The sequence below is a fragment of the Alligator mississippiensis genome, chromosome 14, assembly GCF_030867095.1.
Source record: "Alligator mississippiensis isolate rAllMis1 chromosome 14, rAllMis1, whole genome shotgun sequence".
NCBI classification, from domain to species: Eukaryota; Metazoa; Chordata; order Crocodylia; family Alligatoridae; genus Alligator; species Alligator mississippiensis.
The window spans coordinates 36,861,693-36,888,053 of record NC_081837.1 but is presented as its reverse complement, the minus strand read 5'-3'; the positions used below and the strand labels follow the sequence as shown (position 1 = coordinate 36,888,053).

The window sequence follows — 26,361 nt, the reverse complement described above, 5'->3', positions numbered from 1 at the left end:
TTTTCAGCCATGAACGTATTTATATAAACATGTTATGGACCGCAGATAATAAGGATTTTCTAATAGAAGTCTTGGTAGATCCTTAATTATACCAGTGCTGGAGGGTGTCATTATAACATACTAATATGTACATGGGCAGAAATAAATTGCCTGTGCTGTACCTGCCATATTTTTATTAAATTTTAGATTGTCATAAGTGTGGATGAAGGTAATGTTATTGCTTTGTGCTTCTGTTTTTGTAGCCCTTGTGCTCATAGCCGCCTTGCTCCAACTTCATTTTGACTCCAGAGGCTGCTGAAGCTGTGGTGATGGGGAATTTTAAAGACGGGAGGCTTGAAAGCGGAGGGAATTGATCAGGGGAGGGCAGTGTCACCGGCCCTGGCCCTGCTGTTGCGGCTGCAAGACTTTTTAAAGGAATTAAGGGCAGATGAGGTGGTATCTTTCTGACCCTTTCTTTGCATTAGGCACTCGAGGTGGTTGAGCAAGAAGACCAAAGCTGGTACCTGAGCGCTTTGGGAAGGTGGCCATTGCACGGCCATAGCTGTCCTTAAGGGTATTACCAGTGCATTTGCAGCTCTCTGCAAAACAGTGGCTTTTCACTTCCCCTCAGCTTGTCCTTGAGGGGGTGGTCAGAAAGGAGAGCATGCAAAAGAGAACAGGTCTGCTCTCCTGTCCCCTTTCCCATGTTCGCATTAGTGTACTCGATTAAAAGGAGCTTAGTTTTTATTTAAGAGTTTGGCTGTTGATTGAAAAGTGATCCAAGACTGGGGTCCATCCCTGAGTCCTAGAAAGCTGGGGGCAGCCAGGTGGCCCTCAATGCGCAGTGGGGTGTAAACCTGTAGTGTCCTGTCCAACAGGCAGGACTCAGTGCAACAGGGCAGAGAGGGGTGGGGGGAGGCTCAGTGCCACCACTAGGAACCTTGTGCCACCATGGTGATGCGTCCCCTGCTCACCTGGCAGTAGCGGAGGGAAGAGCTTCATGCTGCCATCCCCGCTGCTGCCAGGCAGGCAGCAGATGCCTTGCCATAGCAGTGCAGGGTTACCACCTGCAGCACTGAGCCTCCCCACCCCTCTCTACCCTGCTGCACCAGGTCCTGCCTGCTGGGCTGGGGAGGCCCCGGGAGGAAGGGCAGCAGGGCAGGGAGCCCTGAGCCCACAGTGGGCAGCCTGCATCTGCCCCCTCCCCACATGCAAATCTGTGGGGCACATTACCCCATCACCGTCTGGACGAGCTGCCCTTGGCTTAGCCGGGCCCTGCAGCTGTGCATTTTTGTCCTGACCCTGGACCCCAAGTCCCAATCTGCACGCACCACCCTGGCTGGGCCAACCAGCTCCCCCAGCCCTGCCCAACTCCCTCCCTCCCTATGGGAGCCTCAATCCCTCCCCATCTCCCAGACTTATGTGCAAGAGCTGCTCTCCAGGCTGCCACATGCGTGTGTGAGCGCGCCCATGCACATAGTTGGAGGGAGCCTCCTGCTCCCTCCAACCCCTTGCAGGCCAGGACTGTGCCAGCCTGCAAGGGGAAAGTCATTGTTTCCCCTGTTTTTCTCCTTTAAAGGAGAAAATCTGTTTTATTACTTAAAATGAGAAAATCCACATCTTGCTGCATCTTTCCATGGCGAATGGAAAACCCGGATCCCTGGTGATAACGGTGTGGGGAGGTTGTAGAATTAACCACGTGCTTACACTAAACTTTAAACAAAGAGATTTAATATGCCTGGGTCAGAGTGTGCAGATGACCTCTGGACCTGGGTGACAAACCGGGTTTTAAATTGAATGAATCTGGCACCTAGAGACCCAGATATTAAATCCTGACTGTACTGGCTCAGTCTGATTACAGGCCTGATGGCTGATGTGTTCGACTACTATCTCTGTAGTGCTACCAGAGAATGGGGCTGCCTGTGCCGTTCTTGATTTTTTCTTCACTTGATCTTATGCATGCTGAGGTTCATTTAATATTTTGGAAGAAAATAATTTTATGAGGGTGGGGAGGCTTAATAGTACTTTTAAAATTATAGTCTTACCTAGTGTCTCGGCAGTCCTTTCAGGGGCATCCCTGCTCTGGAATGATATAATTTAGGGTCCACTTCCAAGGCAAGCCCGGATGAGAGCTCTAAGCTGGCCGTGATCACCATGACTGCCTTAGTCTCTAAGGGGTTGCTTTTCTAGCATAGGTTTGTGCAACGAGGGGTTGGGGAGGGAGCAGGGGGAGAATGGCTTATGGAAACGTTAGCTGAAATAGCAGCTTGGTTTGTCTCTCGGAAACAGTTCAAGTCCTCCTAGTTAGGTTATACAAGCTATACCTTTCTGGCAGACTTCTGAATTTCAGCTGGGGGGGAAAATACATTTACCATAAGCAGAGCAGTTCTGTTGGGCTTGCATCCTGCAGGGAAGGGCCTCTGTGTTGGCTGCATTTGTTCAAGGGGTGTGGTGTATGTAGTGGCTGGAGAACAGCAGGGATTGTTATTGTGTAGAAAGCAGCTGCCTATTTTAACTGTCCATTGTTCTGTGGGTGGAGGAATCCTGCTTTGCAAACCCTTTGGGATCACATAAGCATCTAAACCGTAACTCTCAGCAACTGGCCAGGCTGGTGGAAAGGCTTATGCTGTTTGTCTCTGGACAACCTTGAGATGTCCTTGGGAGTTACTAATGCCACACGCAAAGATTGAGCATAACGCTTCCAGGTTTGTGCAGATGACAAATCCGAGGGCTTTTAACCATGGGTCGTGTTTTACTTGACTTCTGGTAGGAAGTTGCAACCGCTGAAGATGACCCTTGGTGGCAGGGGTTAGTGAGTCCCCACTTGATTCATTGCGTTATGAATAAAGTGTCATGAGTTGCCATGGGCAGCCCACCTTTCATGAGACCGTCTCCTTCTTGATGATGAAAGAGCCTGTGTGGCCTCTTAATGCACCTGTTTTAATGGATCCTGGATAAATGGACTGCCTGGCTCCAGATTGTGGTGCCAGCTCTGTGGGTAACATTCAGATATTGTGCAAGTGAATGCTGCAGCTTTGTGTCCATAGAAGCAGGAGTTTGGAAACCAAGTGCTGGCTGTACCAGACTGCAGAGTAGTGCCTCCAAGGGGACTGGGGGCTGACCTGGTTCATGTGCACCTCTCAGGTCCCTTGAAGATCTGCACTGCCGCTAACTTGGCAATAGCACATTGTGCATCTACCCTGGGCAGGCTTCTCTCTTCCTGAGGCTGCCTCGGTGGCTGTTATCTGAGGAATGAACAGTCGCATCTGTAGCAGGGCAGTGTTTTGGGCTTAGTGTTGGTTGCTGATCACTAATGCCTCCACTGTGAATGCTGCGAAGTAAAGGAATTGTCTTGATGGGAGCCTACTGTAAAACGCCCATGAGCAGCAAGAGGCATTTAGCCTCGTTAGTCTAAAGTCAGGCAGAAGACAGGGTAAGTGAATCTATAAGGTGCACCTTATACTTTGCCTTCTGTGAAACATCCAGTTGGTGGGGGACCAAACTGCAGCAGCAGGGGTGTCCTTTGCTGAGTGTTAGCTTAGCTTGTCTTCTGCTGATGCAAGCAGATATGATTTTCTGTTTTAATCAACCCCCCTGTTTCTTTTCTCAGTTTCTTGATGGGGTTCTCTGGTGCAGCAGCTTTGCCAGTTGATATGAGGAGTTGCCTCCCTGCTGGGAGCCCCTGGCCGCCTTCCCAGCCCAAGGGGGACTCCATGCCACTCCCAAGACGTTCTTGGGCAAGTGTTATTGAGCAAAATGTAAAACAAAACAGTTGCTGTGCTCCCCCTTGGCTACAGCTCCCACAGGCTCCTTCCCTTGAATTCATCCAGGTTTTAGGGGAGTCTGTCTCCCTCCTATAGGCCCCCTCTTGTCCAGCAAAACTGCTTGCTGGGTTTATAATCAATTGGTCCCCTCCCAGCTGGGATTGGTAATTGGGGACAGGCTGATCTCTTGATCCCTGCTCTCTTGCCCATTAAAGGGACAGTCCTGTCTGCGACAGTACAAAGAGCTAAACCACTTGTGACAGAAGCAGGAAAACTAATGATGCCCCTGTGGATGTAATATTACCAGTTAGACACAGGACCAGGGTTCATGGGCAGGCCATGGCAGGTTAGCCCAGAACAAACCAGGGAGCGGAGAGCTCAGGCTGAAACCAGTTAAGTCTGAGCTGCTGTACTATGTTTAAACATAGTATTTGTGTTAAATAATTAACTACTAGCAAAGAACAACCTTAAACTCCCTTGCTGTGTGCTACTTCCAGAAACTCTCAAGTGCACCTCTGATCCTGGTGCTTTGGAGTGCAGCTGAGGCTTGGCACCGCTCTGCCTATGCTACAGTGAACGGGACTGGGTGGTGTATGGCTTGACATGGCTTGGGGATGTCTTCATCCAGTGTTTCTCACCCTTTTCAGGCTGGCAAACTCTTATTTGAGTACAGATTTTGACAATCCCCCTTGCAGTTACTATAAAAGTGCCTGTGATAAGCTGCTATGAATTAGTGGTGTGCGTTTCTTAACAAAATATTTGACCTTTAGTCAAATGGTTGGGTGGAAACTCATGGGACATCTAGTCTGATTCCCTGGACAAGTGCAGGATTACTCAAGGAGTAAGGGTGTGGAGGGAATGAGGGAGTGGAGCATGCAGCCTTTTCTTGTCTTGTGATCTGTGGATTGAGCCAAGTGACTCTCAGCTGGTGGGTTTTGACCTCCCAGGGTGCGTCCCAATGAATGGAAACATGCCTTGTCCCAGGGACAAATTGCCGCAGCACAATGTGTGCTGCTGCTGCTTGTCCCCGGAGAATGCTACACGTGCTCTGGCATGTGGCACGTTGCCCCGGCTGGGGTAGGGGTGGCATGGGCGAGCAACTGCGCTGGCCCAAGCAGCCTTACTTGGGGTCCTGGGGGCCTCTGAGAGCTGCAGCTGCCAGGCTCTGGATTTGGATGGCAGCTTCCACATGCACCATCCCACTTTTTTTTAGGCACAGGTTTTTTTGGTCCTGGGATCAACCAGGGTCAACCCTCCCCTCGCCCCCCACTGCTAATTAGTAGCGTGGGGGACACCTGCATGTGTGGTGCCACAGACAGGTCTGCGGCACTGCATACCACACATCCGCTGTCATCTGGACGTTTCCCCAGGGTTTATGGGAAGTAATGTATTGCCACAGTAGTACGTAGCAACTGAACATTAATGAATTGTATGAATGGCAAAGGCTGCTATGGAAGGAAAATTAACAAGCTTTGTAGGCACTTCTAACGGAGCAGCAATTTTAGTTTCACTGCTTTAATGCAAAATGGTCCATAAATGTAAGGACTAAACAGGGATTGCTTGACCTCCACTAGAAACAGGTCATTGCTCATGGTTGCTAACGGTGGTCTAATGAGTGACTTCAGCCTACCTAGCTGATCGAGTGGCTTTAGGCTTGAACCCAGTGACAGAAAGCTGGCTTTCATTACGGTCCGAAGAGCATGACAGCAGTAACTACATCAGTGCTTCTGTGTTTGTGAATTGTCCCATGTGAAAAGTCAGCGGTCTTCTGGGCTAGTACAGGGAGCTCGCCCAGGCCACAGTATTACAAAGACAAGTGTGTGTGCTGGCCAGCCCCTGGCAAAGAGCTGAGAATATTTGAACTTAGCCTTGGGCTTTACGTCCCAGGCCAAGTTGAGAAAACTGGGCATGCCGTGCTCTTTGGAAGGGTTGTTCTGCTGTCTCTGAAGTGGGCAGGTTCAGGTTCTTCCTCGTCTTGTGTCATTGTCTCAAGGAGAGAGACCTGCTGTAGAAGAGTAAGTTAGTGAGTGGGGCAGAAGGGGGCTTTAGCTTCTAGCCAGGCCCCCAGCCACAGCTCTGAGGCATCTAAAGGCAGAGGAAGTTAAAAGGGGCTTGCAGTGCTGGGTTGCAGAGGGAAGGGGGTCTCCCCTGTGTTCAGATGGCATTCACCTGTGTGTCTGGTGCCCTGACAGCAGGGCTGCAAATCTGGGGTGCGAGTCTGCCTCAGCAGCATGAAGCTGTGATCATTGCCTTTCCAGCCTGGTCAGCAGCAGTCTCTGCAGGTCCTTCCATGGTGCAGGGCACTTTGCCTCTGTTGCTGGAAAACAGGCCGAGAGGTGGGGTTGCTTGAACAAACATGCTTTTCTCCTCCTCGCCCCCACCCAAATTTTTCCTTGGTGACGGCTGATTGTAGGAAAAGATGGTTTGGGCCAAGGGAGTCTTACTCCAAAAGATCATGCGAGAAAGAAAAGAGCCGTTCTGGCTCCTTCACTAGCAGAAGTAAACATCTTTCCAATAAAGAGCCTAGACTGTAGGTTTAAGACAGTGGCTCTAGCTTAGAATATATCCTAAAACAAACTCATTTGACCCTAATACGAGTTGGACTTAATGCTCTCTCTTAAACCTATTGAACTTCAAGACGGCCTTGAGTCAAAAACCTGGCAAAGCCCTGTGTATCATACAGCAAACTGGACCTGGTACAATCTCTCAATTCTTTGGCACCAGCCTGGAAATCCTGTTGCATTATTTTGAATTGAACACAGAGGTGACAGTGGCAGTATTTGAAAGCAAATAAGATGATTGATACAGTAAGCCGTGCACTTATTTGGGCAGTCGATTTATTTTGCCTCCTCCCCATGCGTTCCTTCTTCTCCACGTGGAGTCTTAAATCAATGATGCAGAAGTGTATGGTGAATTTGGAACTGTTTTCCACCAGGGCAGGCGACAATGGGGACTTGGTCTGAGGAAAGCATGGGAGGCAGCTCAGTAATGGGTGGCAGCTCAGCTTCTTTAACGGGTGAGGTAGTGTCACTGCTGATCACTCCAGCAGTGAAAGTTGATATCAAGATTTGCATTACCTTTAGATCTGTCTGCCACTTCACTGAGTTACTTTTCAGGTTGTCTGCAGTCTCTGGCAGACCCAACTGTGCTGGGGGGGGGGGGGGGGGGGTGATGAAAATTGAGGTTTTGGAGCACTGTGCAATGTTTGTAGGGAGTGGAAGGCCACTTCTGCCCCTCAACCTTCCCAACTGGAGGAAAAAGTTACAGACTGTGATTAAAAGAAGAAAGAACTGAGGCTGCAAGGCATTTCCTTGGTGGGGCAGGAGGCAGGTTTTAAATTCAGGTTTTTTCTCTTAATTGGCTCCAGTTGAGCTGATCCTGCAATTCTGTTGTCAATTCTGCAGAGCAGCCAATTTAAAATGGAGGCTCTGGGTTAGCCAAAGCAATGAGATCTTTTCCTTTCTGTCCCTCAAAGCTGCTTTTCCAGGACTGCTTATTGAACTACAATGTCTGAGCCTTAATAGCAAGATCAAATGACATGATGAGAAGTTCTGTAATTTTTATCTGAAGAAAGACTTCAGGGAGCTGAGCAGTTGGGAGATGAACTGCACTGTCTGCTACGTGCTTTTTTTTGTGGCTGGGCATTTAAAGGGCTGCCTTTTGTTTGCCCACTGAAATCTCTATGGGCATTTTACCCCGTTGCTTGCTCTGAGCTGTTTTTTGTAGGGTCCTTCAGCCTACCCCAGTGAGAGGAGAACATTCAATCACTTGTACAAACCGTCTGCAGTTTTGAATCAAGTTGTAAATGACCTTGTCTTCTCTGAATAAAAATCTGCATACTTCAGAATACCACATTCAGCCTGGTTAATTCTTCCATCTGTCTCTGTCACTCTCAGCCCCGCACAGAACAAAAGCTCTGGTCAGTGATGCTGCCTTTCATTGTCACGAGCCCATGGTAACTTTGACACACTTGCCTGGTGTTACATTACTGGCTGGACTTTTCTCTAAACTGTGTCAGGTCTGCTAGGATTTGTGATCCCTGGCAGCATTACTCAGCCGGTCTTGGTCTGGATATATCTCATCAGCTCAAGTCATGTTTAGGGTACACGTGTCCCAGCGCAGAATAGCAATAAATGCTTTCCCTGTGGTGGGGGAAGAGGCCGTAGGGTAGTGTCTCAGGACACGCGAGCCAAAGGATGTCTTTAAAAACCTGCATTACACAGAGAAAGTAGTCTCCTATATATGTACCTTTGGGAACAAGGGAAGTAGAGGAAATATTTTAGTTTTTTCACAGTATTTTTGACCAGCTGGTATTCAAACTGTTCTTCAATCTACAGTATTCAAAACTAGCTTATCTTTAGTCTTCGGAAGTTCCCATCATCAAGGTGCAGAGAATCCTTCTGCCTTGTAGTCCTTACTAGTCATGCAGTCATCCGTAAAAGACTTTTTCCCTGATAGTTTTAAGTAACAAAGGAGTTGCCCATTCTCCATCCACAAATGGATAGGATTTTTTTGATTTTTTTTTTTTTTTTTTTTGAGATCTGACTTTGCAAACTTCCTTTTTTTCAAGAAGCCTAATGGACTTAGTCTTCCAGCATGCCCTGAACTGCATTAGGAGCGGGGCATCTTCTCCTCTTCAGCTGTTTCAAAAAGCTTAGGCCCCCTCCATAGCTCTGAGGAAAAGTACCTGATTTGAGGAGCCTGATTTCCTTGCTACCTTACGGTCATTTTAAAGAAGGCTGCTTTTTTTTTCCAGTGCCAGGTGACCAAGTCCAGAGATCTGCTGATAAACAATAGTTGTAATAAAATACACCCAAGATGCTATTTTCAGAACACCTCTGACCAGAAATCTCATATTGGGGATGGGTGTTTTTGTGGGGTTTTGTTCACTTTTGTAAACTGAAGCTTGCAGTAGACATCCGGATCTTGAACTAAGTTGGAGCCTCTTGATTCTCCCTTTGGTGCTACAGCAGCAGGCTGTAAGTAAGAGCAAGCTCTTGCTTTGATTTTTCTTACCTATGCTACTCATGCCTTAGACACTTTTCCATGTCAGTAATTTAGGTTGATTATTGACGTACAACTCCCTGAGCTTCTCCCTTTTGCTCAACAAAATGAGTCTTTTTTCATGTTCTCTCTGCAGCATTGAACTAGTAACGTTTGGGTTACAGACCCTGCGCAGGGGTTTATGCCTTAAAATATTTTTGTTAACATTTAAGAAAATTATTGCAAAATATTTATATTGGGGCTTTTTTGTTGACTTCACTAACTTGTACATAACCAGAATGTTGGGCCAAATAAAGCTGCCTTCAAGGGAAAAAAATAAGAAGGCAAGTCCCTGGCATTGAAGGTATTCTTGGGGTTTTCCTTTTGGAATATAGTTTTCAACTGCTTGGGGTTTACTTAGAGCTGTTAGCTCTGGAAGCTGCTCATTTCAGGGGCTAAATTTATTTTTGCTTCCCATTTTCCAGGCAGTTAAAGCCTTTGTCCCAGAATGCAGCTGCTTTTGTAAAACAGTACCGATGTCAGAGTTCACCTATTTCTGTGCCTCTCTGCTGTCGATAGAAATGATTTTAAGAGCAGGATATACCTGGCAAGGAAAGCGTACATGCTAAAGAAATACTGAGAGTGAAATCAGGCTGTGAAAGCATGAATGTGAACTACATTTTCAAGCGTTGTTTGCAGTTAGGGAAGGACGGGTGCAGGTTTGTCAATGCCCAGTTAGGGTTTGGGGTCCTTTTGCACCCCCCCACACCTCCCCACCCCCCAATTCCATAGCAAAACTGTGCTTCATGGAAGAGTCTCATGGGCTTTTCTTCCTCTTGGGTTGGGAATCAGTAGATCCTTGCTGGAGAGGAAGTGAAGGGGAGGCAGGGGGGTTTGGGGAGTCCCTACCCACTATCGTTTTGATATCTTCATTTTTCAGTGAAACTCCTTTTCGGGCAGGAGGAAGAGGGGTGCGTTTTGAGCTGCCCCCCCGATGTGTCAGCCGGGTACCATCAACATGCTCATGGCAGGCAGGCTTCCAAAGCTGCCTCTTGCATCTTTTTTTTCTCTCTGACTAAAAATAGTGTTGTCTTTTTTATTTTCAGATTGAGAAAATAATGAGCTCCATTGGCGAAGGCATTGACTTTTCTCAGGAACAACAGAAGATCTCAGGTACTGTTCTCAGCCTTTTTGTGTGCGCGCTTTTAAAAGCCTGGCATGATGGTGAATCTCTTGTGTGCAGCTTTCTCAACCTGCCTTTGCGCCTTGAAGGGAAAACGAGCAGGGCACAGAAACAGAGGTCACATAATAGAGCTCTTCGTGTAGTGCTACTGCCGCCGTTCGTTCCGAATGTGGTGGTTCTGTCTTTCATGCAAGACCCCAGCTAGATCATATAATGATCTCCTGCCTAATAGGCACTGGGGAGGTATTGCAAAGGTAGTAACCTTGGGAAGATTGATCCTTCCTTACTCATTAGTGACCCTTCTTGTTAACTGAAGACCAGAGATGAGACTCCAGGCTGGTCCCAGGTGTTCAACCTGAACGTTTCTGGTGTATTGACTGGCAGTTAAGTAGAGTATTCATATGACTCTCTGGAACGTTGCCTAGGCCAGTGGAGGGTGACCTTGTTGGTAGGCATGCCACAAATTAGCCCCGCACCTTCCCCAAGTGCCACCCTGATCCCTTTTCCCAGTTCAAGTTGCTGCTCTGCTTTCTGCTCCAAACCCTGAACTCCATGCCTGATCTGCCGCTCTGCCTTCTGCTTCGTTGCTGTGCTCTCTGCTGGCTTTGCTGCTTTGTTTTCTGCTCTCTGGTCTATCAGCGGTCATGCTGCCTGTCCCCTTTTCCATCTGCTGCATGCCACGGGGGCTGCCTGTTCCATTCATAGCACCCATGCCACAGGTTAGCCACCTCTGGCCTAGACAATCCTCTCTGCTCTTGCAATTCTAAATCTTGTAATATTCAGCGTCCTTTTTCAGGCCCCATCGCCAGAGTCAGGTAGTTGCATTAAAATCTGGACTTCCCTTTTAAGAAGAAAAAAAAAAAGTGAGGGGAAAAAAGTCTCACCTTGATGATTTTAGGCGAACGTTTTGATAGTGTGACATATCTGAAGGTTCAAAACTCAGAAGAAGATTAATACATTTGGGGCTATCTTCTTTAAAGTAACTAACTAAAAAGGCTGAACTAGGGAGCACAGATTGCCAAATCCTGCCATGTAAACAGGTATGTTATTTTAATTACCATTAGAAGGGCAGGCAGGTAGAGTGGTCCGTTCCCATGACTATTTCGTAAGGCTGGAATAATGGAAGTGAATGAAATTTAAGGCAGCGCAAAGAACTCTTGACCTTAACTTAGCCTTCTCTATCAGACAAAGATGCAGCAAGATCTGGTCAGAACTACCCAGCAGTTGTATGGCTCTTGCTAAGGTTTCTCTCTCTTGCCTTTCCCGAGCTACATCCTGACACCCTTATAGGCAGAGTCAAGGGGCAGAGGAAGATCAACCTTTCTCAAATCGACTCAAGAAAAACTCTAGCTCAGATGAAAACGTTTCGACCAGAATCCCAGAGACAAGAAGCTCTTCTACTTTCCAGCTCTTCCAGTTGTTCATTTCGTTGTATCCTGAGAGGAAATCAGACCAGTTACTTTTGCTGTTCTCTCCTGCCTTTCAAAACATGCTTGGCTCCCATTTCAATATTCCTCTGGGTAATGCTGAATCTTTTTTCCTAACAGTTTGAGCTGGAGCAGCTGTGCATATGTCCTCTTGCAAGTCCCACAGTCCTCTACCACAGTCTCGTTATCAAGGTCCTTTGCATTAAATATATAGGGAGAGAAGTTTTAGAACCCAGTTTATCTTTGATACCGAAGTGTGGGGATCTTTGCTCCTTGGAGATAGATTGAGCACTCCCAGTGGGTCTGTACCTGTTAGTCCATCATTCCCTGGTTTTCTTTTGCCTGGTTATGGAAGCTCCCTTCAAGGCTTGGAGAGGGAGGGTGGGAAGTCTCTCACCAAAGAGTTTGTATGTAAATGCCAGCTGTAGTAAGATCTTCTTGCACATGCAACCAAAATGTCCTTTTCCACATTTGGGAGACAGTCAGAAGTTTCTGATGTTGGCTTGGGCTTCAGTCCCTGTCCACCCAGTAGGCAGGGGATGGCTTTCCTCTTCTCATTGTTTCAGTGAACTGTCAGCAGCAAGTTTTTCCCTCTGATCAGAAGTAGGGAAAAAAGTTGTTCAGCTTCTGACCTTTCAAGCAGATTTTGTTGCGGTTTTCTCTCCTCCATTGCATATTGCTCAAGTGTTGAGCAGATTGACGCGCACTCTTTGGCTGTTCACTTCCCATTCAGTTGGCTGCAACTGCCCCTAAGCACTGGCAAAACTATTTCATTTCTCATTAATAGTTGTGCTGGCAAAGACACTCTTCCCCATGAGCACCCTACTGTCCACGGTCCTGTGTGTGGCAACGATGGTCTAAACTTCACCAAACTGTTCTATTCCAGCCTTTTATTGATGGGGTACCTTAGAGAGAAGTCTGCTGTGACCGGTAGGTGTTTTCCTGCAAGTGCTCCCAGCCCTTCTGCTGTTTCTTTGCCAGACTTCCTTCATGTAGCATAGAGCATGCTTCCTTCTAAATGGAAGAAAATTGATCTCTTAAATAAGATTATGATGAGGAACATGAGCGCTCAGATTCCAAGCCAGCTATAGCAGCCTGGTTAGTTCTACTGCGAAAGTTGGAGTCTCCCCACAGATCAAAAAAAATCCCTCTTGTGACTTGTTTCCTGGTCCATTATCTCCATTCCTTTCACACAGCCAAAAATGCAAATGCAGAATTGATTTTTCAGTGCTGAGAAGGAACACATTTGCTCTAGAAACATTTCTTGGAGTCTCAGAACAGCAGAGACTCCCTAAGAGCGACTGCGCCCAAAAGCTTGCTAAGAACTTTTTTCCAACTACTCAGTTGGTCTAATAACAGATATCACGTCCACTCAAAGAACCTTGCCTCTAGATTATTCAGTTTTCAGGCTTTGGGCTCAAATCTTTACCTTCGCTCTTATATTTAGCTTCTCCTCACTTAGCAAAGGAACACCCAACTTGTAATGGGCTGCATATAACACTATCCCCCAACCCTGCCAGGGATATATATGTCTTGTTCGCTGTGGCAGTCAGCTGCCTAAGGGACAATGAACCCATGTCATTTTCCAGTCCTGTGTTTCAGCATCCAGACTGCCTAGACTGAGTTCTCTGACTGGAGACTCTTGTAAGCTGTTTGAAAATACTTATGGATTTAAAAGTATTTACTGATTGTTTTGGGAAAGAGGGTCCTTGGAGTAAGGTTTGCGGGTAACTGCCTTTGAAGGTCCACATGTGAATAGCCTAGAGCATTTGGAGTGATGCAAAGGTACTATCGTTTTGCACACCAGCTGTATCTGCCAGAGTATCTAATTCTCTCTCTTCCTCCTCCTCCCCCTCTTTAGTAGTGATTGTTGGATGCATGTCAAGGTTACAAATCAGATAAAACTTGGTAACTATTTTATTCTGCCTGTTAATACACTAATAATTCATCTATGCTTCTCTGGCTTTCAGGGATGTTGCTCTTTATTTATCTCCAGTACTTAGGTGCTGAGCTCACCAGTTTGCCAAACCCCTGGACTGTGTGTTTTGGCTTGATCTTGCTTGGTTTCCCCACAATAAAGGAGGCTCATGTAGGTACAAGGAAGAAATCTTAGCACCAAATAGTGCCTCACTTTTCCTCGAATGATGCAAATACTGGAAAAAAGCTGCTATCAGCCATGTTTATAACTCCTGGAACTAGTCATTCTGATGCTACAGTGTTAGGATGCAGTCTAAGAAACTATATAGAAGTGTTCCTAATTTCATACAAAATTGACACCATTGAGTACTGCTGTCTAAGTTCAACACAGTATCATATCTGCCAGAGATGAATCAGGACCAAAACATCAGTGTAAAAACCAGACCCATGATTCATATGTTTCTCCAAGAGTTGATGGTCTGACCTCATATGGCTTGGGGCTGTAGAAGGGACCTGGTGAACTTCATTTTGCAGTTATATCAATTTTTGCATAGAAGCCTTTTAAATGGTTTGGTTGCTTACTATCCTTGCAAGAAACCCTGATCTGTACTTTTTTTTTCCCTTTGAAGATGCATGTAAAAGGTCTAAGGTAACAAGGGGGCAGGAGAGGGAAAATCTTCCATAGCACTATGAACTCCCTGTGATTTTCCTTACAAGTCAGGATGAGGCACTGTCCACCTTTTGGGACAGTTCTTTCCTCAGGCATGTCAGTCTTGCTACCTTTCACAGCGGTAAGGCTGTGTCCAGCCATATATTTTGTGGGGAGGGATAATTCCATCTGGCTCTAATGTGCTTTTAGGAATTGAGCTGTCCAGCGGTAAAATGCAGTGTCTAAAAATTAATCAGTTGAATTGCTGGTGAGCTCTGTTGTCTGGGAACAGTAGGACCCCCCCCAAGTCCTGTACTGCTTCAGGATTTCATAAAAACCCAACAGTTTCAAAATTGATTTGAGACAATTTTCTTAACTGGAGAGGCCAGTTGAGCCCTACTCTCTTCAAGGACTTGTATGGTTTGGAATGGTTTGCAGTGTTTTAAAATCGACTGTACAATCGAAGCAGTAGGGGGAACGCTCATGGACTCTTTGGAGCATGATCTAATCCATTTGTGATGTGAACTCAGCACCCAAAGGAGACTAGAGCTTCATAATTTGGCAACCCTGTATCCCGCTGTAAGATACTTCAGCCTGGTGTGAGAGAGAAAGGTTCAGTCACAACTATCATTTCTGCAAATGTAAAGCCTGGGCTGCTGATTTACAGATGCAGTGCAGTGGCCCTGGCCCATATTCATTTGAAGCTGTGCGGGCTGGCCTGCCAACCTGCTCAGTTCTGTGCAAAGATCAGGCTTTTTCTTGTAGCAGTTCCTCTGGTGTCAGTTGCGTGCAGGAACAGCAAGGGAGGTAATATGGATCTGAAGGTCTCAAATGTGAACTAAATGGGTGTGAAGAGGGCCAAGGTACTTCTCCCTTATTGAGTTTTAAGACACTGTTCCCATTGCTCTGCTTTTAAGGCAGGGATGGGCAACTATTTGGGCCCGAGGGCCACATAGGCTGTTTCGGTGAGCTGTCTCAGGCTGGGTCAGCACCTCCTCCTGCTCCCAACACCTCGCAACAACTCTGCAAAACTCCCTATGTGGGATGGGGCCCAAGGTAGTGGTGTTCAGGAGCTGGCAAAGCTGGGCTCATGGGGCCAGGGCCAGATCAGAACCACAGTCTGCTGCCTGTGTGGCCCTGCGACAGGTGCGGGTTCTGCAGGCAGGGATGTGCAGGGAGCAGGTCACAGCTCTGCTCTGCCCTGCCCTGGCCCCATCCTGTCATTGCCCCACAATCCCAGCCCGAGGCACAGCTCCCCAGAGCTGTGTCTGGGACCGGGATCTTGGGGCAGTGACAGCATGGGGCCAGGGCAGAGCTAGAAGCCACCGCTGGGCCTTGCTGGAGGGCTGCAACATGGAGGACAGGGAGAGGAGGGCTGCAAGCCCCTCAGAGGAGACTTGAGAGGAACTTAGCTTCCCTCCCCCAGCAGCCTGGGGTGCGCAGCCTGCAGGTTGGTGAGGGAGGGGGGGAGGATCTGGTGATGACTCCACACACTGCCACTTGCAGCAGCCAGGACCAGACTGGGGCCAAGGGAGGCAGGCAGTGCTGTGGCATGAGCATCCTGTGCCAGCCTGCAGCTCACCCCAGGATGCCTGCGCCGTGGCAGTAGCCCCCAGCCCCACTGGCTCAGCATGGGGCAGAGTGGTGCAGGGGCAGCAGCCGTGGTGGGAGCCCGGGTGAGGGTGGTGCAGCTGGGGCTGGTCTCAGTGTCTGTGGAGACTAGCCTCCAGCCCTGGATGCAGCTCCTTGCCCAGCCTCATGCAGGTCCTGGTCCTGGAGGCAGCGCCCTCACCGGGGCTTCCTCCGCTGCCACTTCTCCCATGTCACTCCGCCCCATGCTGAGCCGGCAGGGCTGGGAGCTGCCACCACCATGTGGGCATGGGACAGGGGTGCCCCAGTGCCACCTGGTGTGGCTGGGGGTCCCGACAGGGCAGGATCCAGCCTACAGACCAAATGTTGCCCACCCCTGGCAGAGAGAGGATCAGTGAGAGAGCTATTGGCTTCTTATCCAGTGTGATGGATGGGCAATTCTTTGGAAGAGCAAATGGGGGCTATGGAGAGGAGTCTTTTTGTATTACATTTCTCAAAGGCAAGGTGCTGCTTCCAGAACAATAACATCTCCTCTCCAGTCAGACACCAATAAGTATCTTGTGTGCACAATGCACCTGGCTTGGTAAACTTGATCTTGAATGAGTTCGATGTTTGGATTTTGTATGGACATGGTAAGAGTCCATTATGAGTTCTCAGTTTTTTCCCAAGTCTGCTGCAAACTCTCTGTTTGTTGATTTAGGTCTTGTGCCTCTGGAGTCAAATAGCTCTGCAGCCTGTTATCCATATAATCCAGCGGCAGCGAATTAGGATCCTCTTTTGTGACAGCCCCCCTTACTGAGCTGGTGTCTAGCCACAGCAGTGAGTTTGATTGATTGACATCATTAGTGAAGAGGTTTAATGCAGAGGGGACAGGAAGGAGGGGGGGGGGTCCACTTTTTTCTTTTCTTCTTTTTTGTTTCAGCAAAAGCAGCTATTGTGCGGTGAGCAGTCAATAAGAATGGACACTTGCCTTTTGGGAGCAGGCAGACATGTACAGCTGCATGATTTTTACCCCGTATTTCGTTCTGGAGCCTGCTGTGTGGAACAGCTGCTGTAGACATGCAGCCGAAGAGTTGCAGCAATTTTCCTGAGTGCTTTCCTTTCTTCCCCTGCTACCTTTCCATTAGCTTTAATTGCTGAGACCTGGCAAATGTGTTGCCAGTTTCTTGCTTTCTGGAAGCATGAGCAGAACTGTCCTGGGGGTGGTTAAGCTAGAAAGATACCTTGATGCATCTTCTTTTTTTTCCTAGCAGTTTTTAGTTTCACTGTTCAGTTCCCGCTGAATCCTGCACGTCTCGCATACCAAATCGGTCATCCTGTATATGCAGAGATCACGGCATGGTTCTCCTTGGACTTCACCTCCCTGAAAGCAGATGACATTTGAGAGTATCAGAGCCATTACAATTACAACCCCTTGGTCACTGCTTTGCTTTCTTTGAAAGCAAGATTGCCTTGCGCAGCAGCTATGTTGTTCTGAGCCTCTGTTTCCTCTAGCTGCATTAGTGTACCTGTCTGACCAATTTTGGAGGGGAAGGGTTGGTTGCAACAGTTTTAGGACATTGTAGGCCAGGGCCTGAGATGAGATTTGAATCCTTGCTGTACCACAGGCTACGTGCATGTGATCTTGCACAGGTGACTAACCTCTGCCTTAGTTCCTTATCTGTAAATGAGGGCCAGCATCACCTCCTTCTCTCACAGTGATGTTGAGGATAAATATATTAAAGCTTCTGGGGCTGTCCGATAACCTTATAGCTCTTATCACCTCAGATAGCTACCTGTTTCTTTTACAGGATTTGGGATTAGAATTTATTTCTAATCTCCTGGTGGGGTTTGTGGGGAAATGTGCTCTCTGAGCCAGCCTACGCTTTGGTTGGATAAAAAGGGTGGGTGGCAAGGCCAAAAAATAAAAAGGAGGGGAGGGGATCAGCTATCTAACCAAGTGTTCATTGATCTGTATCTGTGAGCGCTTTGCAATGGTTCGCACAGTCTGGACATCATCTCTTACAGGACGCTGTATTCTCCACCTAAACTCTGTCTTAGAAAGAGGTTTCTGGCCTGGGAACAAAGGGCTTTGTATTGCTGCTGTGATTTTTGCCTTAAGTGTGTGTCCATGCAGAAGTTAACGTGTTGTGCAGTCTTACATTTACCTAATCCCAGCAACTTCCACCCGACCATTTCTTCCCCCGTACTTGTGCTTGACATCTGCCTTCTTATGTGTTGAAATAACAGAAGTATCAGGGGTTACCAGTGGGTGAGGAATGGCTTCCCAGGCAGAAACTCAAGCCCCCTGCACTGCAGTTTCCCATCTCACAGCAGCTCTGGCTGCTGGCATTGGAGGAGAGATGTGTGGTGCCTTTTGGTTTACAACAGTTTGTCAGGCAGGGTTTCTGTCTCCGGGCTGGAGGAGATGAGTGGTCTCTGCACAATCAATCAGCCTGATGCAGGAGGGAGGCTTGCGCTGGACAGGGAATTATTTGGGGCCGTGCGAGTTAACTCTGCAGTTAGCTCAAGCCATGGGCATGAAACGTGCACAGCATTTTACTGGGCAAAAAAGGGAGGCTCATTAGCAATCTGCATTTGGCTAATCAGTTTTAATCCTAGTAATGCTGAATGCTGGCTATATTTCCTGCAACTGAGAGAGCTAATGGCTAACTTATTTAGTCCTTGCTGCTCATATATCTTGGCTAATGTGCTGTTCTGTCCTTCTTTCAGTGGTAACAATTCCACTATCTGAAATTTGGCCCTTTTCCTTGCACCCCTTGCCTGTGAATTGTGTTTATAAGGTGGGCTGTAGTAAAGACCTAAGAGTAAACTTGTGTCTTTTCTCTCCAGCCTTCTCCTAATGCCGGTTTTTCATGTCCACACATGCAGAACCCAGTCGTATTAGAACTCCCGTCCGTACCCGTGCCTATATCAAGTAGGAAACGCTTTCTCTAGCATCCAACATGCTCTTGGCATTTAATTAACTATTGCTGTTGTGTGCGCCATTACAAAAGGACTCTTGTACTGTAGTTGGATCTTTTGAAGCCCTGGTGGGCTCAGCTCCATTGCCTTTGCATTGCGAAGGCTTTTTCCGTTATTTGGGAAAGACATCTCCAAGGGGAAGTGAATTATTTGTTTCGGATTAGTGAAAATACCCATCTATTTCTGATGGTTTTTTTTTATCTACTTTTCCCCGGACTGCAGCATTTTCTGGAGCAGACTTGTTATGGGAAATTGCAACTCCACCCTATAATTTTAAGGCTTGGGGAGGGAAGAAGGGTGGAGCTGATGAGATTTAAGATTTTGAACCTTTCCACCTACTCCTGAGAAGTTGTGATCAGATTCCTGTTATGGTTGTGACTACTGGGAGCTAAGTCACTCTTCTGCTCTCTTTGAAATGCAAAGGAATAAATAATTCGAGTGGATCTTGCACTGTGTTGTCTTAACACTGTAAAATCTAATGTTTGATCTTTGGGATTCTCCCCTCACCACCACTTAGTTGTCTTGTATTAAAAATCCAGTATGCCTGCTCCTCCCACCCCCTATTTTACTGGGCACCTCAGCAGATGTGAAATTGGTATGTTACTGTTTTTCCCTGGAAGAGATGGAAACGCCTATAGATGGAAAGAAGACTGAGGGAATATTCAACACTGCATATGAATAGGCTCAAAGAAAAGATCCAGGATTGCTTCAGTCCCTCTCATCAAGTCCCTGTCTGTAGCTAGACATGCTTGGGTTAGAGCAGCAGGAAATCTTTCCACCTCCCTCCTTAGATATTAATTCTGAGCAAACCACAAATCACTTTAAACTGTCAAAGCAAACCTGTAACATCATTTTTTTGAAAACCAAGCTGTGTTAATCCATCTAGTAAATAGTAAGAAGCTGGTAATTTCCACTTCACAGCTATAAAGCTGCTGTCTTCCTCGCTCCCTTCTCCTCTCCCTCAGCAGCTTCTGTTGTGGAGTCTGATCATTTCTTGCATGGTAGATGGAAAATCTGGGAGGGGTGAGAGGATGAAGGGAGGGGAGGGACAGGCAGTGTGCGAGCAAGAGACGGGACTGTGAGTGGAGCAGCAAGCGTGGAGCTTGCTGGCATCAGACAAAGCACTCTGCTGCAGCTCTCTGCAAGGACACATGATCACTTGGTAAAAGGCCACAGCTGCCGGGCTGCTTCCAGACCTGGAATTGGATAGATGGTGGGGAAGGATGGAGTCCACGGACCAGCAGGATCTTGCTGCATAAATTCCAGGGTTAGATGCTGTCCTTCTGCACAGGCTGCGATACAGAAGGGAGATAGGAGCCTTTGGTGATCTCTGCCTCTTGGGCGCTGCAGCATGCAGTAGAAAGACTGGCCGGCACCGTACATCTCACCGATGACCACAGCTTGCTTGGAAGAGGAGCGTTCCTGTGGACCAGTGCAGCGGGATCCCTGACCCTGAGGTTTTTCAGATAACAGTGAGCTCTGCATTGTGCAGCCATTGCAGTGGGGTGGGAGTGGGAAGGATGGCTTAGACTGTGCACAGTTGCATCAATTGACCAAAAGGCTCAAAGAAAACACCTGTGATTTCCTGGTCGTCTTTATTTTGAGTAATGCCCTTGAAAGACAACTGCACCAGGAAGCCTGAGGAATCCTGCATGTCTCGCATACCAAATCCTCCGAGCCAGATGCAAAGGAAGTCTCTGAACTTTTCTTGCTATCTCTAACACCTGAAGTCTTGATAAAGGAAAGTAACAAGTTTGCTAGACTCTCTTCCCAGGGGTTGAGGAAGGGGAGAGCCAGTCCATGGGCTCCTGTAGGGTGTTCTGAAAAACATCTCGTTTATCAAAGGCTGTAAAGAGTTGCCAGGGCATGTCTCGGACTTGAGCTGCTGCAGGAAGAAGGGAGTGTGTGGGTATATGCTTTGAAGCACCCCCCTCTCGCCCTCTTTCTTTTGTTTCTGTTTTTGTTTTTGTTTTGGCTTGGTTTTGGAGCAAGGGACTGAAATGCCTCCTTCCCCAGAGCTGCTTTCCCTTTGACTGAGGGGCTCAGACAGCTGGATCTGTGCTCAAATACAGAAAATGAAGGAAGGGCAAATCCGAGCCTGTGCCAAACACCTGGCAGGACTGAACACAGTGGGTGAAAAATGTGCTGATTCCTCTTTATCTTTCGCTCCCATCCAGCGCTGCCGTGTAGTTAGCTGCTCCAGGCTAGATGCGGAATCTGGTTCCCAGCCCAGTGCAGTCAGAGCAGCCTGCCGGGATGTCATGCCTCTGGACAGGTGGTAAAATGATGATGCCAGGACTCGTAAACTCAGGCTCCCTGTCATTCATGCCTCTGCTCCTCCTAACACAATAACGGCAAGAAACCCCTTACCATGGTTTGCCTCTTTCGGGACTGCTTGGGGAAAAAAAGTATAAACCCTTCCTTTCTTCTGCTGCCGTTTGTGTGCTTTCTTTCTGTCTTGCATGTCTTCCTGTGGACAACTGTTTTCTAGTCTGGCTGCTACTGCTGCTGCTTTTCTGCAAGTCCATCGTGTCTGTCTGTCTCTCTCTCAGCTGCATGAGGATGTATTTTCTCCCTTGCTGCTTTGTGCCTCCAGTGTTAATGGCCCTTCTCGCTGGCCTGCTGTACAGGGTAGTGCATCTGAAGTTGCATGGACGAGGGGACCCGCGCAGCTGCGTGCATTTGTGAGCAGCTCCTCTCCGTGCTCCCGCACCTGCAGTTCTGACACGGAATGCCTTGGTCGAAAGTTTTGCTGCCCCCCTCAGATGAGTCAAGGAGTGGATTAGCATCCCTGTGGGGGTTGGGCTTCGCTCCTGAGTCTGGCAAGGAACTCGCTTAAGTCCCGAAAGCAATGCATGTGATGCCATGGTCCCGGGAACTTCCTCTGGCAGAGGGTGTGTCTGAGTATCGCTGGGAAACCGATTAAAGCCTCAGCCTGTGGACCGTGCCAGAAGCTCCATGGTCTTGTGCGTACAAGAGGATTGTCTGCCAGCTGATTGATTGTACTGTGGTCATAGTTTGGCTTCCTTATAGTAATGACTATGATGTGGCAATGCCATCTGTCTTCCTCAGAGTGCCGCTGCTACCGCCTTAATGGTTTTAACTTTTTCAAGCGTCTGCCGATTCCTCTCTCGTCAGGTTCGCGGATGTTGGAGCAGAGCGTTGGGGAGTGGCTGGAGTCCATCGGCCTGCAGCAGTACGAGAGTAAGCTCCTTCTGAATGGCTTTGACGATGTCCGCTTCCTGGTGAGTAGCAACCTGGGGCTTTGGCCAGTGTTTTCCTTCCTGTCCATAAATCTGACTTGTTCAGGCTTTGTGAGGTTCGCAGATCAGGTCTCGGTTCTTCAGCAAGTTCCCCTCAGTCCTGGGGCACATCAGTGAAATAGGCTGGTGACTGTGCGGTAACTTAGATTAGCTAAGGAAGTGAGATGACTTATACTGGATTATTCATTCTCGTAGGTAATTTAGTTGTTATCATTTCCCTTCTGAATAACTTGATATAAAATCCAATTTGCTGTACAGCGCCCTTTAAATTGTTAATACTCAGTTTGCTTCAGATATGTGAATTGAAAATGACTAACCTATTACAGAAAGTGTTGGGAGCCTGGAGGTTTTCCTAGCCAGGTAAAAGGTCAGTGGAGTGTCTCGATACCTGGAAAGGTATGGGAATTGGTCTTGCTTTGTTGGATGGGCTGGATGTTAAAACAGCCAGCCATGATTGTTAATGATGCCGATGATTCGTGTTGGCCTTGTTAGGCTTAAGAGCCAACGTCCTAACAAATTGAACTCTTTGAGGTATTGTTTCCTGCTACCTACAGAAGGGGCCTTGTATGAGGACCATAGGGATGTGTTTCATGTGTGGATGGTTTTCTTTGTTGCGATGAGCTGGAAACATTTTTGCCATAAAGAACTCCTAGGTTTCAGAGCACGACCAAGGAGTGCCTTGCAGGCCAAACTCTGCATCAGCCGCCGTTGCACAGTGCACGCGAGGGCACACTTCTCCAGCATTGGTGTTGTGCGGCAGGTAACTTGTGCTATGCAAATGAGCTCAGCTTTTAGTCTCAAGGCTCCAGTGGGGGCAGAATAGAATAATACAGTACAGCGGGCTGTGCTCTTTCCAAGTGAAATGTTTGCAGGGAAGGGGAGGTTTAGAGGTAGGGGACTTCGTGGATATTTTAGTGCTCTGTCTGCGTACTACCAGACATGCCCATTGCTGGCAGCTAGCTGCAGATGATCATGGCTTGATTTAGTCTACGCTTGCAGCTAAGTCACATCACCTGCACTCATCAGCAATAGGCGATTTCAGTACTGCAGGTGAGTTCATAGAAGAAAGTGTCCTGACTGTAAGGGACAAAAACTGCTTATCCAGAAGCTCTACAAGAAATGCAGGGTCCTCCATCTAGAAAGATGATCTGTGCATCCCTGCCTTTCCCGCATTGCTAGCATCTCATCAGGCCCCATGCAGTATGTTAAATTTTGGGACCATGACTTCCAGCTTCATCTGAGCAGATGCTAAGATTCTCAGCTGATGAAGGGTGCTTAAGAGCCTCTGCTGGGTAGTGTCCTTACCTGGTAACTCGGGGAGGTCAGGAGTCGCATCCCTGGACCTCATGCAGTTCTGAGTTGGAAATCTGAATTGGGGAGGGCGATCTCTTCCTCCAGGCACGTAGAATCTATTTGCAGTGAAGTGTAATTAAAGCTAGTCTAAATGAAGCCATTCGAAATAAAGGCAACAGAATAGCATTAACCAGCCCACACAGTGCCCAGTGGATTTCCCAGTGAAAACATTATAGTGAATGATAACAGGGCAGCTTGTGCTAAGGATGCACTTAAAGGAGGCAACCCCCGGTCCCCAGTGGCCACTTTAAGATATCCTTCAAGTTTGCATTGGTTTTGTTTAGGCTTTTAAAGATTAACATCTAGCAGGCAACCAATCTTTGCTGGTGGTTATGGTGGACTCTTAAAGGTGATTGCAGAAAGAGGTCTCTCTTGGGGCTTTCTTTCTACTGCTTTTTATAGTTTAGGGAAATGCTGTCAAATAGGTTTCCAAAACAAGTGTTTTTGCTCCTGTGTGCGTCATTGCTTGGGAATATACAGTCTTGGCTTCTCTGCCTTTGCAGGTAGACTGAAAATTAGGGCCAGATACCAATCTTTTTAAGCTGTTGGAAGCCAGACTGCTTTCTCAGAGCACGTTCAGAGGGTTGAGGATGAGTCAGTCCATTCCAGTGGCTTTTGTTAACTCTTGTTAATCTGAATAGCCATGTTTTAATAACCAGCATTAAACAGACCTTGACGTGACTTCCCTGCCTCCTTCCTGGGTAGGCAGGAACTGCAGCTCAGGCCTGTCTACCATACCCCTCTCTTGATCCAGTTCGTTGCAAAGCAACTGAGTTGAAACAAGAGTTTTTTTGGTTTCCGTTTTGTTTGTTTAATATAGCAGAAAACTGTTGATCTGGGTTTAAGTGAAATAAAGGGCACAGCACAACTTTCTGTTTTGCAGTTTTGCTTTTTAAAACAAGGGCCACCGTGTAGCGATTATTGCCATGTTCAAGTTTGGGGTCTAGCCTTAAATGTGCACCAGTAACAGATAGAAGGGAACGCCGGTATTAATGTCAAGCACTCGGCTCTAGCTGGAAACATCCCCCACTGAGATGGAGTACGCTTAGAGCCTTTTAGTGTGCTCTCTGTTTGATTGAGAAGGGCAGTTGCCTGCTGGAAAGGAGGCTCCAATGGAGTAGGGTAGGGTCTCAGAGATGGTGAATTCAAGCAATGCTTTTGCAAATGGAGGATGTCTAAAATGGTCCCCACTGTTCAGGTAGAGAGTCAGTGTAATGTAGTGCTGTTTCACTGACAGACAAGTGCTGGCGCTTCTGCAAGTGCGGTGGTGCAGAAAAGTGACACTCACTCGGCTGCAGTGAGTTTCATGACGGCAGATTCCCAAGTACCACAGTGAGATGGCAAGAAAAGAATGAATCCAGGTTGTGAGTGGTGAAGCTGGGCTGGGCTGCAGCAGCTATTCAGCACTGTGCAGGGTGCTGGGAAACATGGGGAGGAGGGAAGACGCACCTTCCCTGCTGTTTCCATAGGAAAATCTAGGGATGCAAAACATTAATTACCTGCCTGAACTGCAAGATGGATGTTCCATTTGTGGCTGTCCAGAGGGCACGTATGGTCTGAAAAGTGACTGTAACTAGATGCTCTTGTAAAGCAGATCTGCTTCCCATGAGCATCCTGCCGCCTCTGACCCCACGTTGCCAGAGAACTAGCCCTGCTGCTCCTGGAGAGTTCTGGCTTTGACTGCGGCTCGTGCAACTTTAGCAGCTGCTGACCACTGGTGATGCTCTTCCCATGAACTTCTTCACCCCTCCTTTTTTCCTAACCGCAGTTTCTCCTTGTTTTAACTCTTTCTTATATTGGGGTTCCCTGTCTCTTTGCCTTTGTTGGACTCTCTGTGAAGAAGGGTGATCGTTAGTGCTGTTCTGTTCCTTTCCATTCAAAATCCTTGCGTAGCTGGGCTATGCTCTGTAATTGAAACCCTCCATCATTTGTTCTCTTCAGCACCCCGGACAGCTCCAGCACGCAGTAGCCCAGCCTGGACGATTTAGTCTAGGACAGTGGCTTGAGGAAGCCACGTTTTGTCAACTTTTCAGCAGCCGGAAGCACTGGTAAAGCCACTGAGTTGGCATTAGTAATGCTTTCTAGTGGATAGGTCTGAGCTGGAAGCCACCGGGCTCTATAAGGGAATCGGGTTAATCAAGCTGCCCTCCCCACCCATGCTTCCTAACTTGTCTTGCCATATTGTCTCCTGGTGTGTTGGGACTGTTTTGACGCTTCTGTGGTGCAAGTTCTATGCATGGGACTGCTTTTAGTGTGGCTGCGGTCTTAATGCATTGGGTGACTTTGGAGATAGGAATGAGGATTGAACTGAGTCCTGAAGGTGCCCAGTTCAGACCCTCTGATGGCTGTTTCTGATATTTGACAAAGGAATGGGTGGGCTCTGCTCCCCTTCCCTAGTGAACAGGTGTCTCCATCCCTGAACTTTCATTACTGTTTGGCTCTAGTTGACAGCTCTGACAATAGTTTCTCTATAGACAGCAAACACTGACTCTGAGTGCTCCAAGCCTCACCTCAGTCCTCTTCCAGGTACACACAGGGGGAAGATTTTGCTGCTGCTGTGCCTGTGCTGGATAAATAGAGGTTTTCAGCCCAGCACCTTTCACTAGCACTGCAGTTCCTCTGATATAATACAAAGGGATGGCCTCATTTGGCTTGCTTGTCACTGGGTACCCAAGTGCTCCTGGCAAGAGAATAATTTTATTTTCCTCTTGCTTGTGTTCTTTGCAGCCAGCAGTGGACATCCCCCTCTTGTTTTCAGGCCCCAAAATCTCCCTGCTGTCTCCGACCTCTTGATCTGGGAGGGTGGGGGTGGGAAAGAAAGGCTGTAAATTAGAAAGAGACCAAGTGAGTGAGAGATTACTCAAATTGCAAAGCCACCCAGCTGCTCTTTCCTCTTTGCTGCTTATCCCTTCTTGCCAGTGAGCAGTTCCTGATGTCTGCAACAGGGCTGCCTTTGAACTCTTGTAGGTAAAAGCTGGTATAAAAAGCACAGTGGGGAAATTCAGGTTTTTTAGTTTTTCTCCACTTCTTGTTTTTCCCTGTCTTCATTCATCTTGTCGTTGTTAGAGAAAAGCTCTAGGTATAGTACTGGTGGGAAGCAAGGTATTTACAAATTAATGTCAAACCCATAATTTAAAAAAAAAGTCAGATAAATTATTTAAAAGGCTTCTGGCGCTGAAGCCTGCTTAAAGCAGTAGAGTCCCTAAGTGCTTGGATATGTTAGTATTCGTGGTGTCAGGTTGTGCACGTCTTTTCTATTCAGGATAGCCACAGTTTTCTAGCTCTGATG

General features: G+C 47.6%; 1 protein-coding gene across 14 annotated transcripts in view; it reads left to right on the top strand.

The window, feature by feature from the left end:
* The window catches only part of ANKS1A (ankyrin repeat and sterile alpha motif domain containing 1A), a 153,685-nt gene that overhangs the window by 87,297 nt on the left and 40,027 nt on the right, over positions 1 to 26,361 (top strand). For 12 of the 14 annotated variants that reach the window (XM_059717260.1, XM_059717253.1, XM_059717267.1 and 9 more), the window contains 2 exons: positions 9,833 to 9,899; positions 21,595 to 21,701. In XM_059717260.1, coding sequence (XP_059573243.1) covers positions 9,833 to 9,899; positions 21,595 to 21,701 — 174 coding nt within the window. The other 2 variants (XM_014598282.3, XM_059717262.1) reach the window with 2 other exon arrangements.